This window comes from Geotrypetes seraphini, chromosome 2 (assembly GCF_902459505.1).
Source record: "Geotrypetes seraphini chromosome 2, aGeoSer1.1, whole genome shotgun sequence".
NCBI classification, from domain to species: domain Eukaryota; kingdom Metazoa; phylum Chordata; class Amphibia; order Gymnophiona; family Dermophiidae; genus Geotrypetes; species Geotrypetes seraphini.
The window spans coordinates 191,612,695-191,638,886 of NC_047085.1; the positions used below are offsets into that span (position 1 = coordinate 191,612,695).

The window sequence follows — 26,192 nt, forward strand, 5'->3', positions numbered from 1 at the left end:
ACACATTCCCTTATACAGCTGGTGCTCCACCTACAAGAGATTCACAGCAAAAATTCCCAGTAACAGAATACACTGCCAGCATCCCTTCAGCTTATAACTTATCTATGGATTTAGTACAACATTGAGATATGTCCATTTTCTAACCCATACAACAACAGGACAAAAACAAAGTACAAGTAAACCCATATAGGCAAACAGAAATATTTGTAAATGGTTCAGATCTGTAAAGCTGTTCAGATATGGAGAACTGAAAGGGATCAGTAGCCTAGACTTTTGCAATATGAGCTATTTCATCATGTGTGCCCTATCTCTGAAACAACGTTAAGGCAAATGTCAACATACAGCAGTACCATCATATAAAGAATAATTTTATAAAGTCATTTTCCACATATCTGACCACATACATGCATATATATAAATGGCTTATTATGAATTCAGACTAGTGTAAAATACGCATAATGACTTGACAGTAAGTACTTTTCCAGTAGGTACATATGGGAACAGAGTTTGGATGGAATAAGACTTGAATGTTAATTGCGCGTGTAGCTGATAAAATAGGCCAATTTATGCAATATTTAAATAATCTGTCGACATATACACTACTCTAATCTAATTACTGCTCTTATATTTTATTTATTTATTTAAAAAAATTTCTTGTCCGCTTTAAATCAAAGCGGATTACATGGTTTAGAAAAGAAAATAGGATGCAGTAAAGTAACCAATCCTTATGCACAATGGATCAAGGGGTTCATTTACAAAGCACCTAGATACACAAAGTACCATGGTGAAAACAAGCCCCCAAGTATCATAGAATTTCTGAAATAAAAAAGTTAAGATTTTTACAAAACAGATGTTATGAAATATTTTGAATAGGTTTAGTTAAAGCATTCCAAAACAAAACTGCTTTATAAAAAAATGAATAGAATTAAAGGAAGGAAACAATAGCATGCAACATTGGCTTTGTCTACGAGTCACTTTTCCTGAGAAAAAAATGGACTAATGAGAAAATTGGCTCTGAAGTCAAACCATGAAGTATCTTAAAAACAAAACAAACAAAAATTGAATTCTAGACTAAACCATCAAGTGAAGTCTCACCAGAAGCGGAGAGACGATCACATTTTGCCCTTTTCAAAAAAATTAGATGAGCTGCCATGTTCTACTCCAAAGCACACAATAGAGACAATGATTTCTGTCATTTACATTACTGTTTTATAAAGACATTACTGTTTTATCCATGACTGTAAATGTACAATAATCTTTTCTCTGTTCCATACCACCAGAAAAAAGTCATTGTTAAGATACTACAGCTCTTACATCTATTTTACACATTTAAGAAGGGTAGGAGCTGGCCAAAAAGGAAGTTCTTTTATATTATTTTAATATTTTAGTCTGCACACTACTTGTCAGGGTGAGCGGTATAGTGAGCCTTTAAAGAATGATTAGGTTCATACTTCAATAATCTTTCTGGTAGAAAGGTACAGGAATCTTGACAAGTGAGTTATGATCCCCACCCTTGAGTTTGTATAAATGGAGTTTAAATTTTCTTCGGTTCCACCTCCTGCCCTGGGCTGCACTCCAGCTCCTCCTCGGTTCATACTAAAGCATTGTAAGAGGAAAAATAAATAGAAGGGGTATGAGGATTCTCCCTGACATAGCTAATTCTGTTCTGCTCTTTAAACAGTGTTGAGAATCAAATCCACTTCAGTATAAAACAGTGTACAAACATGGTACAAAACATGAGATAAAAGAAAACAAACAAGGTAGAACTAATAAACCACCTATCTGAGTACAACCAGCACTAACACTTATGGAAATCCCAGAGGTACTCCTATGACTGCACAATTGAGAAGTTACAATGCTCTTCAAATACTTCTGACAGGCAGAAATCCAAACTTCTGGATACATATACCTATCTGCAACAGAAAGCAGGCTAAATGGAAATTTGACGGGGCAGGCTGTCAAGACTCCTGTACCCTTCTACCAGAAAGAAGATTATCGAGGTACATAAGATTTTCCGCTGCTGGGTCAGACCAAAGGGTACAGAAGTCTTGTCAAGTGGGATGTATCATAGCAGTCCCTGAAGTCTAGGGCGGGACAGATGAGCCTGCTATCAGTACCGAGTCCACACTTAGTTTGTAAAATCTTGTAAAAGTATGGAGGGTAAGCCATGTAGCCACTCTACAAATCTCTTTGGTGTTATCACCAAGGCTGTTGCCAATGAAGCCACCACACTTCTAGCTGAGTGAGCTTTCAAGATATTGGCAGCTGTTAACCCAACCAATGTACACAGAGGCAATCACCATGCAAATTCATCTGGAGATAGAAGCCTTAGAGGCTATCTTTCCCTGTGTGTTTGTTAAAACAAAAAGATGACCGAAAGACAAAAATTCATTCATCATTTCTAGATAACAAGGAAGAACTCTCCCAACATTCAGCAACTCCAGCATCTTATCTTTTTTTTTCAAACTTGTGGCCTGGAACACAAGAAGCCACACTTCCTGATTAACACAGAAGACCAACACCACCTTTAGCAAAAACAAGGGAACTGTATGTAGTGAACTTCAGCCTCCATAAGTTTGAGAAATGACTCTGTGCAAGATAGCACCTGTAATTCTGAGACTCTTCGTGCTGAGGTGATGGCCACTAGGAAAACCATTTTTATGATCTATCAGAGAAGCCTCCTCTAAAGGCTCGTACGGGGCCTTAGTGAGCCTATGCAAAACTATATTAAGGTTCCAAGCTAGAAAAGTTTCCCGCACAGGAGATGCAGCTGCAGTGCCCCCTTCAAAAATCTGGCTACATCTGAATAAGAAGCTAAAGAAACTATCCACTTGATCCCTAAAATAAGATAATCCTGCTACTTGCACTTTGAGAAAATCAACCACCAGACCCTTCTTGAGATCCACTTGCAGGAACACTAGGACTACAATCTTTGGAGCTCTTAATGGTTCCACCTGCTCCTGCACACACCAGTGCTGGAAAATTTTCAAAGTCTTGGAATAGGCTGACACACTCGCTGGCTTGTTAGAGCATAGGAGAGTCGCTATGACCACCTCTGAGTAGCCCTTTTTCTTCAAGACCTTGGGCTCAAGAGCCATGCTGTAAGCCCAAAGCATTCCAGGTTCTCTAGGGCAACTGAACTCTGTTGAGAGAAGATATGGATGAAGTGGTAGTCTGATACACTTGTCTTAGGCCTCCAAAACTGAATAAAATACTCCAAGTGGGGACTCACCAACAAGCTGTACAGGGGCTCCTCTACGGAAAAGATACTTCAGGAGAGTAAACAATGTATTCTGGCTTGCTAAACTAACAGCATTAAGATAGGGTAATAAATCAAAATTTTATGGCATTTGAGCACTCTGAGATAATCAAAGACAAGAGGATGAGCTAATAAGGGATATGTGTTGAGCAGCCAGGTTTGCTCATAGGTGGGTAAAACGTATATGAATGATGGCACAAGACGCAAAGTGTATTAAAAAAAATGTATTAATTTTATTTATTTCCATAACATTTATCTAAAGATTATTGCATCATCGGTGGGAGTCTTTTACAGGCGCCAAATGCTGGCATTTCTGACAAAGAATCCCCATCCTTTAATTGTCGTTCACCAATATATATATCTTCAGACCAGCATGACATCGTTACTTGTCAGCCAATCAACCAACAGAGCCTGTCCTTAGATTTGAACAAAGCACTTCCTTTTGACATCAGAAAGTTTCACAAATCATATTTTTGTTTACATTACTTTCTGAATATGCCTAAAACATTATTACATATAACATACCTAATACCCTTTTTGTCATTCTCAAAACTTAAATCAGACAGTTCGTCTGTGTTAAAGTCAGCCTGCATTTCTCTTCAGCATCTGCTGATAAATTTGTGTTCCTGTCAGCACCAGAAGAAGGAGGCCTACTCCCCTCCCGCCTATGCTGGAGGTCAAACCAGCTGACCCTTCCTGCTCTGAGTCTCTCAAAGATTGGTACATTGTTTCTGGCTCTAACTAGTTCCAGATGTTGCCTCTTAGGATTTCTTTTAGTTTCTTATATCTTATATAAAACATTTGAAATTAAATACAAATCATTTTCTCACATATCATTCATACCACTTATCACACACATAATCACTCATGGGATCCCACACACACACCCCCAACACGGTACATTGCATTCATACAATACATATAACTATCTGTATTCAAAAATATGAAACCCTATATCTTCCACAAGCCAGACTGAGAGGTCTGGTATTAATTAGAGCCACGAGGCTCAAGGCGGGAAGACTCAGAGAGAACAAAGAACAGACAGAGACAGAAAGTCACTGATACAAAATGGAGTCACTAACTCAAGATGGAGTTCTTAATACCTCTAGAAGTATGTTACGCATTAACTGATTTCCTCTATGGTCTAGTTTAATAGCAAAGTACATAAAGAGAATATTATTATGTTTTTCTTTAATATTAATTTGTAGTGTGTTTTTCTGGCCTTGGCTACATCCATATTCAGATTTTTATTCACCAGCTTTTTTGCACGCTTCTAGTGGGCGTGGCCTTAACTTTCATATGTACTTCTAACTAGTTTACCCAGAACCATAAAAAAAGCCGGTATTTTTGTAGAAAAAACTCCACAAAATACTGCACCATGTCTTGCACACTATCCATTCCATTAGCGCCCCCTACAGCCCACAAGCACCACTCCACCTCGGTGTGTGTCTTTAAGTTATATGGGAAAAGAGAATATGGGCAGGAAGTTGTAATCCATCATACAAAATAGAAGATCTGGTATTTTTATATTTTGTGACGCCAATAGCTCAAGGAGAGGATAGAATTAGGTGTGGAAGGGATTGGTTGAGGGAAATGGTTGAAAATGTTTGCGTATCTGTTTTCAACTGATACAATAAAACCATTAAACTTGAATTTAAAAATGGTTGGAAAAAAAAAGGAATATTTACATTAGCCAAATGGCTATGAATCCTTCTCATGGATTTACTCTCAGATCAAAGAAAAGGCACATAACAACTCATTGATAAATCAAAACTGAACAAACCTGGAAGTAATCAAAAGGACATTCAGGATGTTCCCTTGAGGCAGCATTAGGCTGCAAGAGAAATCTACACTGCAGGCAGAGATCCAAGATGGCAGGAGCACTAATTTTGCGTCTCTGAACATTACCTGTTGCGGGAGCTGCTTCATTATTTCCTAAGCCTTTCTTTGCTGGGTGGTGATTATGCTACATACTAAATGCAAAGGAAATGTTTAAGCTGATCCCTCTGTGGCTCGAACATCTACTCCCTTGCAACGCTCCATACTGGAGTATGTTGGAGCGTGTTCCTGTTTTAACCCCGAAGGAGCATCCAGCGGTTCCCCAGCTGGAAGAGAGGCTGGGGCTTCAGACTGGGAGGTTTCGCTCTCCCTCCCCTGGTGTCTGTTCCACCGCCATGTCCGAAGTCTATTGCGGCTGAGCTGGAGGAATTTTACGTTGTTTTTCCTGAAAGGGAGACACCAGCAGAAGGCAGAAACCGCAAGAGTTACACCGGAGGCAGGAGAAATCATGAAGATTTTTCCCCACTTTGAAAAACCCGTGGTGGTGTCATTAGAGAGCATTTGGGAGGTTCTCATAAAGATCAACACTACAGTCAACAAATCTTTACAAGAAACTACAAAGCTTATACGTACTGTTAATACCTTGGGAGGAAAACTTCAAGGTACTAAGGAACAATTCAATTCAGAACTTAACCAGGTTAAAAGCAAGTTGGAGGATTTACAAACTTTATCTTCAGAGATAGTTAAGGATAAAGTTGCATTAAACAGGAAAATAGAGCAATTAGAAAATCATATTGTCAGCCTAGCTATCGCTACCATTCAGCATTCTTAGTTGGCATTACTTATGTCAGCGAAGACCTATGGGAAATTATATCAATCTGACTCTGGCATGTGAATGTAGATAGACCCTGAGAGCAGGGAGACGGTTTTAAGTATCCCTGATATGTTTTAAGTAGCCCTGATTGAATCATGACTAGCTAAAAGGTGTTAATGTCTGATTAAGAGGGTGCTTAGGACAATGGATCCAGGTGCACATATCAAGAACAAAGAAGCCAGAGACTAATCCCATCACCATGCCTGCAAGTATTACACCCTCCTTTATCAATTAAATTAACCATTGTTTCAAACAGTTTACAAATTCTAAACAGAAAGATACTGGGACATACAATAATTTCTATATTCAGAATAAGATTCCAAGGTATAAAAGCCTCCTCTCTGCTCTATCAATCTATCTTTCTATCTCTGGAAGAGAGGTGTCTTGGCTCTCCCTCTCTTTCTCTGTCTATCCTTCCCTTTATCTATGGAACACGAAGCTTAGACCATCCTCCTTTTCTCTCTCTCTGCCTTTCCCTGGAACTTCACACTTCCTTCTGGACTATGTAAGGCAGGGAAACTGCTTTGCTCTCTACTTAATTGTAATGCTTATAAATATTGCTTTTCTGTAAGCCTATTTCTATAATATATTCTTTATGCAATCACCTCTGGCTGTGCCTATTATTTGATTCTACTTCCTGGTGAAACTTCAGTGAGGGAACTGAATCTGGGACCAGGCGTTTGTCAGTACGCCTCGCACTTAACCCCTACCACCTAATATTGGGGGGGGGGCACTAACAAAACTGACATTTTGGGGGCTTCTCGCGGTCCTTCCTGATGACTTCATTTAGGTAAGTAGAATTCAAATTTTTTTTTCCTCCTTTTATGCACTGTGCAATAGGATTATGTATAGACAGAGTGATATAGAAATCAAAAGTCCTTGGAAAACCCTTAGATTGATTGTACATTAGACTGGATGACACACTGTTGAAAAGTTCCAGTAATATTGTGGGGTTTTATACTTGGTGAGATTTTATTTATCAATTGACTTTCTATTTTTGATTGATAGACAGAGTGAGATAGAAATCAAAAGTCCTTTTGGAACCCTTAAATTGTTTTAGACTGGATGACACACTTGTGAAAAGTTTCAGTAATATTTTGGGTTTTATATTTGGTGAGATTTTACTATCAAAAGTCTTTGTAGTGTTACCTGTGCCAGTTTGCATTGTATGATTTGCTATTATATGCTTGCTAGGGTGTTGCATGTAAGAATATTTGAGCTGCTCTGAAGAAAAGCAGGGTTCAAAGTGAAACCAGTCACTCAATTAAGACACTAATAACTTTTACTTTTTTACCTTGTGCTTTTAATTCTATTTCTTGTCAGTCTCTGCCCTGGTGAAAGGCCCAGTGCACACTGGACTGGAACTGGCAGCTGACACCTCTGCTCTTCTAACAGACTTCTTATATTTTTTCCTGCTAAACTTCTGCCTGTAAATTTCAGGTAGTAACCAGTGTGAGCAAGTGTGGGCATAAGTGTATTATTTATGCCAATGACTCTTGCCTAACACGCTTTACTTCTATTTTCTACCTATTAACTAAAGTCTCCCTCCTTCATAAATGGGAGCATTTCAATCTCAAAGGCTACACACAGACAGGGACATTTAGAAGCCCATTCTCTCTCATGAAATATATGAGCAAGGCCCACGAACCAAGGCAGACTTCTGCAGCCTCAAATATGAACCCTTTTGATTTTCAAAAACTCACAGATATTGTACACAAATATTTTGACAAGAAAGGGGGTCCATATCAGGGTAATTTTCCTGAACACACATGGCACGATATTCAGAAACAAATGGTTTCGCATTCTCAGGAGTTTAGAAAGAAAACAAATAAACAAAAATGCCTTTTCATTCAGGGGCTATGTAGAGGAGTTATTAGCCTAAGACAAGAAAATACTGACTTGAACACTCAGTGCCATCAGCTGTCCAAAGACTTAGATGAGGCACAAATTAATATATCCATGCTAAGAACCCAAATTGTTCAAGCTACAAATTCCTTTTTAGCTGTAAATGAACAATTAGAAGAGGCCAAGGCAGAATTAAAGTATTTAAAATCAAAATGTGCCTCACAGGGACAGGTTAATGCTGTCTCCTCACAGATTCTGCCGTCTGCACCATTTCCACCATCACCATATAATCCATGTAGTCAGTTTATAGAGAAAAAGAATACTGTTTTTGTAGCAGGTCAGAGAAAAGGTAAACTAGCTACAGATGTAGAACAGGAAAAAGAACCCACAAATGAAGATGAGGAAAATTCATTACCAGGCCATAGCAATACCAATAGTACCCCTATAAGTGACACAGCTCCAGTAACAGTAGTACTGCAGGGACATATGAAGGACAGTGACATTGAAAGAATAGTGGAGAAAGTGGGCCCTATGCCTTTTAACATAAATGAATGGTGCAAATGGGCTACTGACATACTGATTCACTGGGGTCTAGGGAAATACAAAAGGAACAATGCAGATTTTGATAAGCTTATGCACCTAGCCCTGGGTCCACATTATTATAAATTTGGATCTCTTGTTCATCCATACCAATTTGTAAAGATAATAATAATAATAATAATAACTTTATTTTTGTATCCCGCCATACCCGGAAGAGTTCTAGGCAGTTCACATCAATTAAACAAGGTTACAAGTGGTTTACATCAGTTGAGCGGGGTTACAAGCGGTTCAATAACAAATTGATCAAAGTTGCCAGGGGGGGGTGAGGGAAGGATGTAGAGGGGAGAGGGGTTGTTAGATAGAAGGGGCGTTGGGATCCTGGTCTTGGAAGAGGCGGGTTTTGATTAGTTTTCTAAAGCCGAGGTAGTTGGGGGCCTGGAGGGCCATTTGGGATAACCATGAGTTTAGCTTAGTGGCTTGGAAGGCGAGGGTTTTGTCGAGGAATTTTTTTAGAGTGGCAAAGTTTAAGGGAGGGGTAGGCGAAGAGTTGGATTCTGCGGGAGTCCTTGATGCTGTGATTCAGGGCGAAGTGAGGGATGATGTAGCTTGGGGATAAACCAAATACTGTTTTATAGCAGAAGCAGGCGAATTTGAATAGGACTCTGGATTCTAATGGCAGCCAATGGAGTTTGTGGTAGAAAGAGGTGATGTGTTCCCATTTTTTCAGGCCGAATATGAGGCAGACAGCAGTGTTCTGGATCATTTTGATGGGCATCGAACAATTATTTCGCTGCACCTCTTTGCAAGTACTTAGAACTCTTTCACCCCTGCCAACTGATACACCAGAGCAGTTGGCATATAGAGTTTGGGTAATCAACGCGGTACTTAACGAACATGAACATTAGCCCATTTCCTCAGATTACGGTCAGAGAGAACATAAAGAATTCCTATTAGAATTATTATCTCCCGAGATTACTAAACACCTTCTGTTGTTCTCGGAGGACCCTAAAACTACACCTTTTGACACTTTACTGCTCAGATTTGGGTCTGTGTGGAAGACCCAGCCAGCTCAAATTATTTCAGTTTCAGAAGCTAGAAGGTGGCGTGCTGAGGGAGCACCCCAATACAATAAAACACCACACACAGGAAATAGAGGGCATGTCAGAGATAGTTACAGAAATTCCTCCACTTATATTCCCTTCCATGAACTCAGAGACCAAAAGGAAAAATTAGAAAAAGAGAAAATGAAATGGGAACAGGATCGTTGCACAATGCAGATAGAATTGGACAGGGTAAAAAGTGATTTGACAGCTAGGAACAACAGTGCTAGTTCATAGGGATGTCCTGACTCTCTGTGTCCGAATGCCAAGGTGACTCAGGCCTTCACAGCCCAGCCAGACTCCTTTCGCTTACCTGTGGACTCACTTTTGGAGACGCAGGATAAGGGAAAGAAGTCAGACTCAGAATTCAGCTTGAGATATGTGGCACCTTTGATTTTGGACACTTGCGGCCGCCCCAATGTTAATACTACCATAGAGGGTCAGGATAAATTCACTTTGATTGATACAGGGGCTGGAATCAGTTTTACAAGCAGAGCGCCTCCTACTGGAGATCAGAAAAATGTAGAAATGTATGAGATTCAGGGTATAAATGACACAGCTTCAAAATGTGTTGGTATCCCTGTGAAATGGGGCATCCCGGTTCAAAATGAACAGAGCCAGGACATTTTAGAAATTACTGCCCCCACTATAGTGAGTACAGACAAAGAAATACTGGGAATTGATGTCCTCAACCAGTTAGACCTGGTTGTCGATATGGCTAACCTTACATTGTGGCAAGGTACAGGAAGCCCAAATGCTTCTAAAACTTTAGTTCATGAGGTCATTCCCATGCAATTAGCTACTCAGTGCACTAAGGCAGCTCAGCTACATGACCTTAGTGGAATTCCCTTAGAGGTGGCAGATATTCCAGTTTGGGCACAAGACAAACTAGATTGTGGGAGAATGCAAACTGAAATTCTGTTAGAGGGTGATGACCCCCCACCACAAAAGCAATATCCAGTACCTCATCAAGCCATAGAACAAGTAACTCAGATTGTACAGGTACTAGAGGAGAGGGGTCTGATCAGACCTATCTCTTCCACCTGCAATTCTCCAGCATGGCCAGTGGTCAAACCAGGGGGCTCATTCAGGCTCCCTATACACTCTCGGGCCCTAACTAAGATTTCAAAGCCTGCAGCACAAGGGGCAGCCTCTTACTCTTGACATTACTGTGAAATTTAACCTTAAATGTGCATTTTTCTCTGTCCTAGACATGACTAATGCTTTTCGGAATTTGCCCCTTGCCTCTGAATGCCAGGACACAACAATGCAGACAAAAGAAGACAAATCTAGCCTGCACCTGACTTCTGCACCGCAGTGCCCACTCCTCCGAGTGCAGTGGGACCCAGGTGGCAGACATGTGGTCCAGGTCGGCTTGAATGGAACATGGACAAAGTTTGTTTTAAGTGACCTTGAGGATGCTGCTAATTTGAAATGTTTTTTCTTTTTCTTAGCAGCAGTTCGGATATATACATAGCCATCCCAGACCAGTTTTGGCACAAAGATATTTCTAGTGTTTTCCAAGGTTCCTCTTTATCACTGCAGAGATAGAGACGTTCCAAAGAAGATATTAGCTTTGTACCTTTTCTGAATATGAGATGGTTATGATATGCATTATTTGTACTACTCAGGTGTTCATCTTTGCTGGGTTTTTTTTTTTTCTTTTCTATAACAATGTGTTTATTTGCAGAGTTAAATTCAGCCCTGAACACTTGACAGAGGGAAGAATAGCCTTACGCCTCAAAATTTGTGTTTTATGTTGTTTATGCCATGTAGTCTGTCTTTTGTCTATTTGTTTTAGTTTAGGGGGTACTCCAGGATACATAACATTGGCCATTTCTAGAGCTCTTTTCCCCATTTTTTTTTTTTAACTAGCCCAATTGAGCAATGTTCTTTTTACCTATTGTTTCATATCCTAAATGTAGCTTAGTTAGGGGTTATATTTTTAAGTAAAGGTTTCACTTTATACCGTGTTTATTCTATGCTCCTCATTAGATTCAGTACACCTTTCTGACATAATTTTTTTTATATATACATTCAGTATAGAATTATGGTCTCTCTGAAGTGCCATAATAGCTATATGCAGCACATAAAAACATATCTTTTTGGAATGTCTGATTAAGAACCTAAGTACCTGCATATTGTCTCTTTTTTGCCATAACTATACCGAGTAAATGCATTAATATTGTTACATGTTGCCACATTCAGTACAGGCAACCTGGTCTCTCTCTCTCTCTATACATTCAGTACAGGCAACATGGTTTCTCTCTCGTTTTCTATCTCTTATTTGGATCACACTGGAGTACAGCTGCTGAATGATATCAGGACTCTTTTCAAATCCCTCCCTGTATGCACAAACATCATTTCATCTCAAGGGTGAACACCACTAGTTTCCAGTGACTGACAGATCCTGTGCAAACATCATTTCATTTCAAGTGTGAATCTCACCAGTTTAAAGAGACTGCCGGTTCCTGCTGGACTCATTCAGCTTCCTGCTCCCTATCCGCAAAGCTCTCCTACTCCTCTACTTCTTCACACACGTTGTACTACCTTGGAGCTGGACATTTTTGTTTTCACCTATTCTTTCCACAAAACGTTTCCTGTTCCTTGGATCCCCGGATTCATGACAGCCACCTTCCTAAGAATGCATTGCTGTACAGTTCAACTTATTTACTGAACAATACCTGGTGTAGTCATTCACCTCTGTCCTCCATCACCCTTAATGGGACAACCTACTCCACACCTCTGGTTACTAATGATTCTATGGACATTCCAGACTTTATTTCATATGCTGTGCATCCACTACCTCTTGGTATGGGGAATGAGACATTTCAAAAGCTGATGAACTTTACTGAACTCCATACTTACATTGAACAACTTAAGAAAACCTCCAAAGAAATGAATCATACTATCACTTTTGAAAATGGACAGATTGCACAAACTGCTCAAAATTTACTACGAGACGCTCATGTCTCAGTTTGGGAACTTTTCTTTGGGTATTCGCCCACTGCAAACCATGTATTTAATGTTTTAATTCACCCTATCATTATCTTAATTATTGTACAATTTTTGCTATGTATTATTATGATTTCCCTTTGCTGTAAAGTGAAACACATGTACATTTCTTTACAACGCATATCATACAAAGTTCCTTCTAACTTTTAAGGCAGTTATACGTGTATTTCCAGTATCTTCTCTGACACTTGCTAATTTGGCTAATTTGGTTTTAATTTGGCATGGCCTATTGCATTGCCTTACCAGGGTTAGACATAATATTATCCCATACTCTCTCATGACATCTTGTTACCTTTATACCTGAACCTCCTGAAAAAGCTTCCTGCATCCCTTATGCACCATTCATTCGCTCAACGACGGGTAAGATATAAGCATATTGGGGTCCCCGCCCACATCATGGCCTATACAACCTAAGACAGAGGTTTGAACTCATAATGGGAACTGTTTACGGACTATACAACCTATCTTCATAGCTTGGAGATTCTGCAGGACAGGGGACATACTGTTGGAGGTAAGCGAGGGTACCACAAGCTTCCCTTCATTTCAAAGAATAAAAATAAAAATAAAAAAAATATGGGAGATGTCAGCCTAGCTATCGCTACCATTCAGCATTCTTAGTTGGCATTACCGTATTTTCACGCAGATAACGCGCACCCGTGTAAAACGCGCACACGGGTATAGCGCGCAGAAACCACGCTTTTATGTACAAAAACTTTTGTATACCGCGCATGCAGCCCGACTGTCCTTTCGCCTCCCCCGACTCTCCTCTGGCCACCCCGACTCTCCTTTCGCCCTCCCCGACTCTCCGTGCACTGTCCCGACTCTCCGTTCACTCTCCCTGACTTTCCGTGCACTGCCCCGACGTCCGATACATCCCCCCCACCCCCGGCAGGACCACTCGCACCCCCACCCCGAAGGACCGCCGACTCCCCGACAATATCGGGCCAGAAGGGAGCCCAAACCCTCCTGGCCACGGCGACCCCCTACCCCCACCCCGCACTACATTACGGGCAGGAGGGATCCCAGGCCCTCCTGCCCTCGACGCAAACCCCCCTCCCTCCAATGACCGCCCCCCCCAAGAACCTCCGACCGCCCCCCCAGCCGACCCGCGACCCCCCTGGCTGACCCCCACGACACCCCCACCCCCCTTCCCCGTACCTTTGGTAGTTGGCCGGACAGATGGGAGCCAAACCCGCCTGTCCGGCAGGCAGCCAACGACGGAATGAGGCCGGATTGGCCCATCTGTCCCAAAGCTCCGCCTACTGGTGGGGCCTAAGGCGCGTGGGCCAATCAGAATAGGCCCTGGAGCCTTAGGTCCCACCTGGGGGCGCGGCCTGAGGCACATGGTCGGGTTGGGCCCATGTGCCTCAGGCCGCGCCCCCAGGTGGGACCTAAGGCTCCAGGGCCTATTCTGATTGGCCCACGCACCTTAGGCCCCACCAATAGGCGGAGCTTTGGGACGGATGGGCCAATCCGGCCTCATTTCGTCGTTGGCTGCCTGCTGGACAGGCGGGTTTGGCTCCCGTCTGTCCGGCCAACTACCAAAGGTACGGGGAAGGGGGGTGGGGGTGTCGTGGGGGTCGGCCAGGGGGGTCGCGGGTCGGCTGGGGGGGCGGTCGGAGGTTCTTGGGGGGGGCGGTCATTGGAGGGAGGGGGGTTTGCGTCGAGGGCAGGAGGGCCTGGGATCCCTCCTGCCCGTAATGTAGTGCGGGGTGGGGGTAGGGGGTCACCGTGGCCAGGAGGGTTTGGGCTCCCTCCTGGCCCGATATTGTCAGGGAGTTGGGGAGTCGGCCGGGCAAGAGGGCTTGGGCTCCCTCTTGCTCCGATCGTGGATGCGGGTGCGGGTGGGAGTGCGTGCGAGCGGTCGTTCGGGGTGGGGGTGCGAGCGGTCCTGCTGGGGGGGGTGAATCGGGCGTCGGGCGGGGTGGGAACTATGTAAAAAAAATTTTGTATACCGTGCTCACGTGTATAACGCACGAGGGGTATGCGCGGTAGGTAAAAACGCGTATAACGCGCGCGTTATATGCGTGAAAATACGGTACTTATGTCAGCGAAGGCCTATGGGAAATTATATCAATCTGACTCTGGCATGTGAATGCAGATAGACCCTGAGAGCAGGGAGACGGTTTTAAGTATCCCTGATATGTTTTAAGTAGCCCTGATTGAATCATGACTAGTTAAAAGGTGTTAATGTCTGATTAAGAGGGTGCACAGATCAAGAACAAAGAAGCCAGAGACTAATCCCATCACCATGCCTGCAAGTATTACATCCTCCTTTATCAATTAAATTAACCATTGTTTCAAACAGTTTACAAATTCTAAACAGAAAGATACTGGGACATACAATAATTTCTATATTCAGAATAAGATTCCAAGGTATAAAAGCCTCCTCTCTGCTCTATCAATCTATCTTTCTATCTCTGGAGGAGAGGTGTCTTGGCTCTCCCTCTCTTTCTCTGTCTATCCTTCCCTTTATCTATGGAACACGAAGCTTAGACCATCCCCCTTTTCTCTCTCTCTCTGCCTTTCCCTGGAACTTCACACTTCCTTCTGGACTATGTAAGGCAGGGAAACTGCTTTGCTCTCTACTTAATTGTAATGCTTAATTGTAATGCTTATAAATATTGCTTTTCTGTAAGCCTATTTCTATAATATATTCTTTATGCAATCACCTCTGGCTGTGCCTATTATTTGATTCTACTTCCTGGTGAAACTTCAGTGAGGGAACTGAATCTGGGACCAGGCGTTTGTCAGTACGCCTCGCACTTAACCCCTACCACCTAATATTGGGTGGGCCACTAACAAAACTGACACATATGAATGTACGTCTACTTAATTTTCCGAGATCATTGGTATTGCCCCCCTATAGATGTGTTCAAAAAATACCTTGCTGAAATTTTGAAAAATTCTCCAGAGCTTATACCTCCAATTAACCGTATATATTATATACCTCTTAAAAAGGAAATGGGAGTCACTCCTGAGGAAGAAATAGATGCTGTGAACTTACGGGACCATTGAACCTTACAGAACTACTTGAAACTTCAATTTCAGATACCACGGAGTGATCCACCTTATTATTTTCCTTTGTTTTTGAGCAAGATGCAAATGCACTTTTACGTTTATATTTCCCAAATTCACAAATGCTATTTCTGGAGGAAAGAGTTTGGATCTACCCAGACGTCGCAAGGCAGACACAAGAAAGATGAAAAATTTTCTTGACTATGAGAACTGAAACAGTGACACTGGGAGCAACTTTCTTATTAGCCTATCCCTGTAAATGTTTAATAAAATACCTTGGAGTTAAATATGTTTTCTGTATTCCAGAACAATTGCAAACTTTTCTTGATATGAAGAAGCTGTCTACAGGTAGTGTTTAATGTTAAATGAACAATTATTTATTTATCAGGAATTCACTGTTAGGCCTATTCTATTTTACTTTTACTTTCATTGTTATTAGTTTCTCTTCACTATATTCAGGATATCTCCCATGATTTAATTGTGGTCTAATGAAGTTTAATTGATTACCTTGGAGATTTAATTTAATGTTATTTCTCTTCTGTTTTTCTTAAGCAAGAATATCTTGTGAATTATATGAAAACTTAATAAAGAAATAAATAAAAAAAGGATATTCAGCATTCTGAAACACGGCAAACTTAACAGCAAATCTTTCCACAAGCTGATTTTGTCCTGCCTTAAAATTGGTTTAAATATCAGGTTTGCCTGAATTTGGAACATTTTGCTTTCAATAATTATGATGTTCTTGGAAACATGCTCCATCTACCTGTCAGAATCCCATGTGATTAATTTAGTAAAATAGCCAGAGGTGAATTTCTGGGAGGGCTAATGCACCTCCCACCTCCAGCATGAGAAATACCTTGGCTAGTGGGGATCCTCAAACCCCACCAGCTAAAAATATCCTTCATTGGAAACTCCCTAGGCCATGTGAACACATAAGAACAGTCTTTCTGGGTCAGACCAATGGTCCATCATGCCCTGTAGCCCATTCTCATGGTGGCCAATCCAGGTCACTAATACCTGGCCAAAACCCAAAGAGGAAGTTGGTAATAACACTTCCATCTGCTAATGCCTGCATTCTCCCATATCATGAATGCTCAAGTTCATGCTCATGATCTGAGCATGCGCAAATAGGTACTTGCTTTGGTGGATGGAAGCACACCACCAACTTCCTCAGTGTTGACAAGATCCAGGGCTTCTGGTAGAGGATGTCTTTAGCTAGTGGGGCTTGGGGTTCCCCACTAGCTATACCAAGGATGAGTGGTGCTACAGGGAACTATAACTTCATGGGATACTTGCGTTCCTGTAAAAATATTTATTGTTATCATTTTCATAAAATATAAAACTTCCAATTTCCAGTAGTTTGTAACTGCAGTAATGTGGAGAAGAAGCATGCTCATCCACAACATACACACCTGTGGATCCATGTCGTAGAACATACCAAATAAGCCACGTTTGTTGGAATTAGGAGGTATGTGACCAAAAAAATCTGCTCCTTGAATTTTGCTATCCCAAAATCTATATGGGAAATTCAAAACAACCTATAGGAGAAAAGAAACACAGAAAGCACACTGAAAATGCATTAAACCTTTTACTTACTGAATTCTAGTAACAAAAATCTCCTGCTAAGAGAAGTTTATAAAACAGACATTTAAGTAATGCACTCTATGAATCTTCTCTGCTTTTCCCCTCAAATCTATTACAGCAATGTCTCTTCCTCCTTTCACAAACAAGCAGAAATGTGTTCTACCTACCTTTTCAATAACTCCTGCTCCTAAACTGTTAATAGCCTTCAGCTTTCTCTCAGGCAGCAGTGGATTAAATTGTATGACATTTTTCTGAAGCAGTGCAAGTGGTACAGTAACTAAAACCTATTAAAACAAGAAATAATGGATTACTAGAAATAGTTTATGGTTATTGCCCCAAACAGCAAACCTTTTTTGAATCCACACATGAATAAAGTGGTCATCTAATGGTTAGAACAGCAAATTGGGAATCAGAAAAGCCAGGGTTCAAATCTTATCATACCTCATGATCTTGTGCAAATCATTTAATCCTTAGTTACAAACTTAGGACCTCATTTACTAACATGCATTAATGTGTGGTTCAAGTAATGCAATGTTAACATACATTACTGAACGTCTTCATGAAGGTTATTGAGAATGCTGTGGTGAGATTACCGTATATACTCAAATATAAGATGAGATTTTGGGGTCAAAAAAAATGGGGGTCTAATCTTATATTTGGGTCAGTACCCACCTGCCCTCCTCCCGGACTTGTTCCAGACCTCTACCGGCCTGCCATATGACCTGGTGGACCAGGAAAGGAGGGATCCCTCTCGTCTCCTGTCCCGGTCAACTGTGACATTTTTTTTACCTCCCTCCCGTATCTTTTTAAATCCCTGGTGGTCCAGCGGTGTACCAGGCAGGAACGAGTTTTCTGTGCTCTTGCCCCATGCTGAGCCTCTCTGAATGGCTGCTGAGAGTTCTTATGGTCCATCAGTGTACAGGGCAGGAGTGTGCTCCTGTCCAGCGCTAAGCCACTCATTGATTGTCTGTCACTAGTTATCATGGGCAACAGCCATTCAAGGAGCGGCTCAGGGCCGGGCAGGAGCGCAAAAAGCTCGCTCATGCCTGGTACACCGCTGGGTCGCAAGGAGGCGACAATTCAGGGAGGGGCTCAGCGCAGTGCAGGAGCGTGGAAAGCTCATTTCTGCCCAGCACACCACTGGACCAACAGGGATTCCAAAAGGTTTGTCGTGGGGGGGGGGAGGAGCGGGAGGGAGGTATAAAAAAATTCATGAGTCGACCAGGACAGGAGGGATCCCTCCTGTCCCGGCCCACCAGGTCATACGGCAGGCCGGCAGAGGCCTGTAACAAGTCTAGGAGGCGGGCAGGTAGGTGCTGACCCAAATATAATACCAGACCCCATTTTTGGGCCAGTGGACAGGGTATAGTGCAGGGAGGGGGGCTGGGTGCAGAGCCTGGCAGAGGAGGAAGTGAGGGAGGCAGTGCACATGAATATTAACACCCCCCCCATCTTATATTCGAGTTAACCTTTTTTCCTCCATTTTGGGGGAGAAAAGGGTTCCTTGTCTTATACTCGGATCGATTTATATTTGAGTATATATGGTAATTACTGGAACTTCTAAATCAGTGCATAATACCCTTGCATTAAAAACACTTCATTGGTTCCAGTTTGTTTGGTGGGGATGTGTGTGGGGGGGGGGGTTAGGACTAGGGAGCATGCAATGAAGCTACTATCTTCATTCAACATGCAATTAAGCTCTGGAATTCATTGCCAGAAAATGTGGTAAAAATAGTTAGCTTAGGAGGTTTTTTTTAAAAAAGAAGGTTTTTATAAAAAGAAGATTTTTAAAAGTTTGCATGAGAGTCCATAAGCCTTTATTAAAGTGGACTTGGGGGAAATACTGTGATAGGAATAATTGCTGTATCAAAACCTGTTGAACATTTCTTGTTTCTTCTGTAACGACTTCTGTGTATTTCTCTGCTTGTTCAATAAAAATTGATTTCACCTTAAAGTGAACTTGGGAAAATCCACTGCTTATTCCTAGGATAAGCAGCTTAAAATCTGTTTTACTCTTCTGTGCTCCAGCCACAAACCTGTGAACTGGAATGGCCACTTTGGGAAACAGATTATGAAGGGGCATGGGAGGGGACATCCCCACATGAGGTACCCTTTGTCTAATACACTTGAGAGACTTAGAAGAGAAATAGAAATGGTTGCTGGGGAAGGTGAAGCAGAGAGACAGAAGATATATTATAGCAAAGTGCATTAATTTGGTATTACCAGTAGAAGAATATTGCTTCAGTTTAACAGAAAGCTTGCATTCAGCAGTTATCAGGAAGTTATATACTTGCTACCGCTGCTGTGTTCTAAAGGAAAGGTATTACAATAAAAAGCAGAAGTGTCTGTTACTGGGCAGGAATATCTGGTACTGGTCAAGGGGCTGAAGTCTGGAAAACAAAATGCTGGGTATATGGCAGTTGATATCTCAGCAACAGGCTAAGGAAAAAGTCATAAATAGCTCATAGAATAGCAGAATTGTGGTCAAACTAGAGGTCAGACTGCCCCTGACAAGAAGTACAATGAAGATGAAGTGAAACTTAAACTTTTATAAGAATTAAGCAACTAACATATTTTTAACCTGCAAATGTATTGGAAACTATTAATGAAATATTAATGAAAAAGGGAATTTCCAAGTAACTATCTTTTAATAATTTTTATTTTATTCTATCTTCAATGTATTCTGTATTGTAAACCGCTTAGAAATCTCACGGTTATTAGCGGTATATAAGAATTAAATTAAATTAAATATAGTCGATAAGAAACCATATGATTGAAACTAACAAAAGTACATTGCTGAAATATGCAATTTGTAATTGGATGATATTTTGGAGCTTGAGACTTGATTGGAAATTGTACTAACTACATATGTTTAATAATGAATGAGATGATGTCATGAAGCCAATAAAAATGGATTACCACCTGGGGCTCTGAGAGATTCTTAGTTGGAATACTGACTAAGTTAGCAGATCCCTAAGATCTCCATAAGACCTTATTACTGTAACCTTACTTTTGTGTTTTTGGCTGCCATTCCTTGGTGTTTCTTAGAACTTGGAAGCAAAGGGTCAAGAATTCCTCTAGTGAACCCCCCAAACCAAACAATTACTGGGCTTGATGGACATTCAGTCTGTCCCAGTACATCGATGCTTATGCTTATGTACCTTCACAGGAGCAGTAAAATAGGGTCTCTACTCCCAGTAAGGGCAGCCTCTTTATGCTGCAGCACTACATGTGATTTAAACTGTTCTGTATCATGAGAGAAAGGGACATACTGGTAACACTGCTCAATTACTGCTAGTGTAAATCAGATGCCTCAGCAGCATATAGGGAAAAGAAAATCTTTGGGAAAAATTCATCTTATGACAAACACTTTTCTAAACAAACCCTCATGATCTGGGTTTTCGTCAGCCTTTCCATATATGCAGCTTTACTACCGGTATTTATGTTTGCCTACTCAGTTCAAAAATACCCTTTCTTTAGGCAATATATTATAGATGTAAGCAAACTGCGAGAAGTGTTTCCAGCAGCGAGAGCCCTTGTCACAAAAACTACTCTCTAGAAATCAAATAAGAACCTCCCCCTTCCCTCTCTGCCCTCTCCTCTAAAAAAAAAAAAATAATTTTTCAGTTTACCTTACGTGCAGTCCACACAGTTCCATCTGTACTAGTGACCCGGACTACTTCTCCTGAGTAATCAATATTTTGCACCTAGACAACAAAAAATATCAGTGTGGCAATGTGAGAAATTCCAAGGTGCACTGAGGAAAGGGCTAGTGACAAATGACACATATTATCAAGTATGTTAATGAGATGAGAGAAAGTTCAGCGCGCCCTCACTGCATTAATTATAATAAAATATTACTTTAGTTACCTTATTAAAGAAGGGATGGGAAGGGAATGCAGAAATGCACCACAAAACTTATATGGTTATAAAAGACATTATTTCAAGCATGCTGAATGTGTGGGCCACAAAGAAAGATAATGCCCATAACCATATTGGACATTCTGGGTATGTTTAACATTCTGAAATATGATACAGTACTAAAAGCAAATTTCCCCAAAATTGATTCTGAACTGCCTTCTAATTGGCAAGTGTAATTATCATATTTATTTAAAAAATTTCTTAGAAAGAAAATGCCCCACATAGCCATTAAATGTCATATGTGGTAATGTTAACATTTATTTCCTTCTTTCCAACATTTGAAATAAAAGTAAAGGCCCTCCTTAAAAAAGATCATTAAAATCTACCATAAAGGTAACTTCTTAGATGGTTCTTTGGATCCTGATTTTAACAGAAGATAAAGGTCACAAGATTAAATGTTAGACTATGTTTCCATAATTGAGCTACTGCAGATAAAAATGTAAAATAAAATATTAAAAATCCTGAATCCCTTCTTGTTAAATATCCTAAATTCAAGTTTTAAAAGTGATCAGACTGTGATTTGGAAACAATTCTCTCATCATAATGTCCATGGTCAGGCTACCTAAAGTCATATTTTTATAAACACTCAAAGGCAGATTTCAATGATTATAGTGATGATGTCCTTCCCCGGGTGAACATTTATGTGATACAATTACACTGCCTGCAAGAGACTTCATATCCTTATACATTTTTCACATTATGCTGTCTACTGTAAAATACAGTTTGAAATGAATTAAAATAGGAAGCTGTTTTACTGAGCTACATAACAATCTATACTTTCAACATGAATGAACAATTATAAAAATATTCAAATAATAATTAAGAAACAAAAATGTCTTTTATACCCTTTGTTATAGCAAACCCAAACTAGTTCCTATTCAAAAACCTAGCTTAACAAGGTCCATAATAAGTTAAATAAAGCTACCTGTTTTCTGTCACAGTAGCTATGGTGATTAAGTTATAAAAACAGGTGATGGTTATAAGAAAAATTAAATTTTGTTTTAATATTCCTTGGAGCACTGTCAGGTCCACTTATTGTAAAGTACAAACAGTTTGGTACCAGACAATGACTCAAGTCAGCATAGGTTGTTGAAAAAAGGTGATAATGGGGCCTAAGATCAACTTGAAAGAGGTCTCTGACTGAAAGTGGGGAAAGAGTTTACTATTGAACAATTTCAAAATTATTCCACAAACATGATCTGTAAGGGACCGCAGCAAAATGAAGCCATTGTTGAAGAAAAGCCATATGATGTGGGCCAAAGTGTTCACAAAACAATAAAAACACAAGGGACACTGCCTTAGAAAGTGAATCTCTAAAACATAGTTGCATCAAGTCTTTGGAGGAAAGGCAGGAGAGGGGAGATAAGATGAGATATGTTTAAAAACCCATGTGACAAATACACATGAGTAGTCTCTCTTTCAATTGAAAGGAAACCCCAGAGTGAGAGGGCAGAGAATGAGGTTAAGAGGTGATAGGCTCAGGAGTAATCTAAGGAAATACTTTTTTACAGAAAGGGTGGTAGATGCATGGAATAGTCTCCCAGTAGAGGTGGTGGATATAAAGGTCGGGATTTACTAAACCTCCAAACCGTGCACGATCCATTTCCGTTTGCATGCTGGCCGACTGATTCAGTAAAGGCCTGCATGCAAATGGGGACGATCGTTAGCACACCCCCTACCCACGGCCAGAGCGATCCCCGCTCATGCGCACACTGACAGTAGTGACAGGAGAAGCAGCCTCCTGTCACTGCTGTCAGGGCTCAGCCCAGCCCAGATCTCTCTTACCTATTCCCGAACTCTCCTGCTCTCTGCCGTCGTTCCCTGCAATGCAAGCCCGTGGTTTTAAAGCGGGCCTGCACTGCGGGGAACGGTGGCAGAGAGCAGGAGAGTCCGGCGAGCAGGAAACAGAAATCAGGCACCGGCCCGACACACTCTGTCCCTGCCCGACACCCCCCCGCCCTCCCGGCTGCCTCACCCACAAACGATCCCCCCCGTGACCCACAAATAGCAGTAGGGATGTCCACTCACTCCTGCCACCACACGAGGCTGCCCTCCCGCCACTGAGTCACCCCGACTGGCACACGACTCACACCCCCAGCCTGGCCCACTCCCAACTGGCACACCGCAGCACCCCCGACTGGCATACTGCACCACCCCGACCTGCCCGGCCCACCCCTGGTCGGGCCTGGCCCGACCCATCCTGATCCGACATCCCCCCTGTACCTAACAGTTGGAAGCAGGAGGGTTGGTCAGTCCCTCCTGCTTCTTAGGCCTCCAGCGACATCTTCCGGAGCAGGAGGAACCGCAAAGTCCTCCTGCTCCCCTGATGACGCACTGCGAATGTGGGCCTTAGGCCCCACCCCAGTGCATCATGTGATGCACGGGAAGGAGCCTAAGGCCCCTCCCAACAGGAAGAGAAGGATGGGACAGATGAAAAGAAATGCAAGAGGTAGGAATGTTGGATATTGTGGTGGAGGGAATGGAGGTGTAAATTGGGTGGAAGATATGCGGCATGGTACTGGAAAGGGGTGATAGAAGGAGAAATGCTTGTCATAAAACCAGTGGGCAGGGTTGAAATATGCTGCATATGGTCCAGGGTATGAGAGTATGGTACTGGGGTTTAAGAAAGGATTGAACAATTTCCTGCTGGAAAAGGGGATAGAAGGGTATAGATAGAGGATTACTTCACAGGTCCTGGACCTGTTGGGCCGCCGCGTGAGCGGGCTGCTGGGCACGATGGACCTCAGGTCTGACCCAGCGGAGGCATTGCTTATGTTCTTATGAGAGAGAGAGAAATTGTTGGATGTGGCAATAGACGAGGTGGAAGAGATGCAACCTGGATCCCTCTCTATTGTTCACAACTCTTCTTGCAGCAAGAGAGAGAGAATGGACAGTGAGAGAGAGAGAGATGTTGCATATGGGGATGGAGGAGAGAGAGGAAGAAATGTTGTACAGGGGTGGGGAGGAGAAAAAGAGGGAGTGAGGATGCTGTACAATGGGAGGGAGAGAAGAGAGGGAGAAATGCTGGATCATGGTAGGAAAAACCAATGGACAGCAACCGAAGAAAAATTTGCAGAAGACAAGAAAGCAGAAGAGAAACTGGAACCAACTTCATGGAAAAATGAGTCTCCAGACAACAAAAGTAAAAAAAGGAATTTATTGACTGAAATACATTAGCTTTGGGAAATGTATATATGTCAAAGAGGGAACTGAATCAAATAAAATAAAATTCTGCATGGCATAGTTAGCAGTGTGGAATCCTTATGGATAGAAATTCCATGTGTGAAGGGAAGGAATATAAAGGTTGGGTTATACTACCGGCCCCCGGGACAAAATGAGCAGACAGATGAAGAAATGTTTTCAGAGATTAGGAAAGCTGGAGAAATGGGTGATTTCAATTACCCCAACATTGACTGGCTAAATGTTACATCAGGAAGTGCTAGGGAGGTAAAATTCTTAGATAAATGACTGTTTCTTTGAGCAACTGGTCTGGGAACCGGCAACAGAGGGTGCTATTTTAGATTTGGTCCTTAGTTGAATGCAAGACATAGTACAGGAGTAACTGTGTTGGGTCCGCTGGGAAACAGTGATCATAACATAGAAACATAGAAAAGTGACTGCAGAAAAGGCCCATCAAGTCTGCCCACTCCATTGACCCACCCACCATCCTAACTACCCTGTGAGAGATCACACTCTGATGTCCCATTCCCTCTTAGAGATCCAACATGGGCATCCCATCTGTTCTTAAAATCTGGCACGCTACTGGCCTCGATAACCTGTGCTGGAAGCTCATTCCAATTACCAACCACTCTTTCGGTGAAGAAGTACTTCCTGGTATCGCCATGAAACTTCCCGCCCTTTATTTTCAGCGGGTGCCCTCTTGTGGCCGAAGGTCCTCTCAGAAAGAAAATATAATCTTCTACCTCAGTACGACCAGTGATATACTTAAACGTCTCAATCATGTCTCCCCTCTCCCTACGTTCTTCGAGAGAGTATAGCCGCAATTTGTTTAGCCTTTCTTCGTACGATAGATCTTTGAGTCCCGAGACCATCCTGGTGGCTATTCGCTGAACCGACTCAACCTTCAGCACATCCTTACGGTAATGTGGCCTCCAAAACTGTACGCAGTACTCCAGATGAGGTCTCACCATGGTTCTGTACAATGGCATTATGACATTGGGTTTCCGACTAACAAAGCTTCTCCAGATACAACCCAGCATTTGCCTGGCCTTGGAAGAAGCCTTCTCCACTTGATTGGCAGTTTTCATGTCTTCACTAATGATTACTCCCAAATCTCGTTCTGCTTCAGTCCTTGCCAAGGTTTCTCCATTCAATGTGTACGTTCTACACGGATTATTGTTGCCAAGGTGCATGACCTTGCATTTTTTAGCGTTAAAACTAAGCTGCCAGGTCGAGGACCAATGTTCCAATAAAAGCAGGTCTAGCGTCATGCTGTCAGACAAACTGCTGTCACTTACAATGTTACATAGTTTGGCATCATCAGCGAATAAAGTTATTTTACCTTGAAGCCCCTGAGTCATGTCTCTTACAAATATGTTGAAAAGGATCGGGCCCAAGACCGAGCCCTGCGGCACACCACTGGTCACCTCCGACATTTTAGAGAGGGTACCGTTAACCACCACTCTCTGAAGTCTATCATTCAGCCAATCTTTGACCCATGCGGTTAGTGTGTCACTTAATCCCATCAATTTCATTTTGCTCAATAACCTGCAGTGGGGGACGCTATCAAAAGCTTTGCTGAAGTCCAAATACACTACGTCCAGGGACTCACCCAGATCCAATTTTCTTGTTACCCAGTCAAAGAAACTGATGAGGTTGGATTGGCAGGACCTACCCTTGGTGAACCCATGTTGGTGGGGATCACGTAGATTCTTCTCATCCAGGATCGTGTCTAGCTTGCGTTTGATTAGTGTTTCCATGATTTTACACACTATCGATGTGAGACTCACCGGTCTGTAATTCGCAGCCTCTGTCCTGCAACCCTTTTTGTGCAGCAGAATGACATTAGCTGTTTTCCAGTCCAAGGGAACTCTTCCTGTACTCAGGGAGAGATTAAAGAGTACAGATAACGGTTGCGCTAGGACATCTCTGAGCTCATTGAGCATTCTCAGATGTATATTGTCCGGGCCCATTGCTTTGTTCACCTTGAGTCTTGATAATTCGTCGTAGACATCTCCGGAAGTAAACTCAAAATTCCGAAACGGGTCTTCTGAACATTGCTTTGCCGGCAACTGTG

General features: G+C 42.0%; 1 protein-coding gene across 5 annotated transcripts in view; it reads right to left on the reverse strand.

Annotated features, from left to right (window-relative positions):
• KDM1B (lysine demethylase 1B) overlaps window positions 1-26,192 on the reverse strand; it is a 122,463-nt gene that overhangs the window by 13,969 nt on the left and 82,302 nt on the right. For all 5 annotated transcript variants that reach the window (XM_033934580.1, XM_033934581.1, XM_033934579.1 and 2 more), the window contains 3 exons: window positions 20,647-20,721; window positions 17,182-17,298; window positions 16,843-16,968 (listed from right to left, as the gene is read on the reverse strand). In XM_033934580.1, coding sequence (XP_033790471.1) covers window positions 16,843-16,968; window positions 17,182-17,298; window positions 20,647-20,721 — 318 coding nt within the window. The remainder of the gene's footprint in view (window positions 1-16,842; window positions 16,969-17,181; window positions 17,299-20,646; window positions 20,722-26,192) is intronic.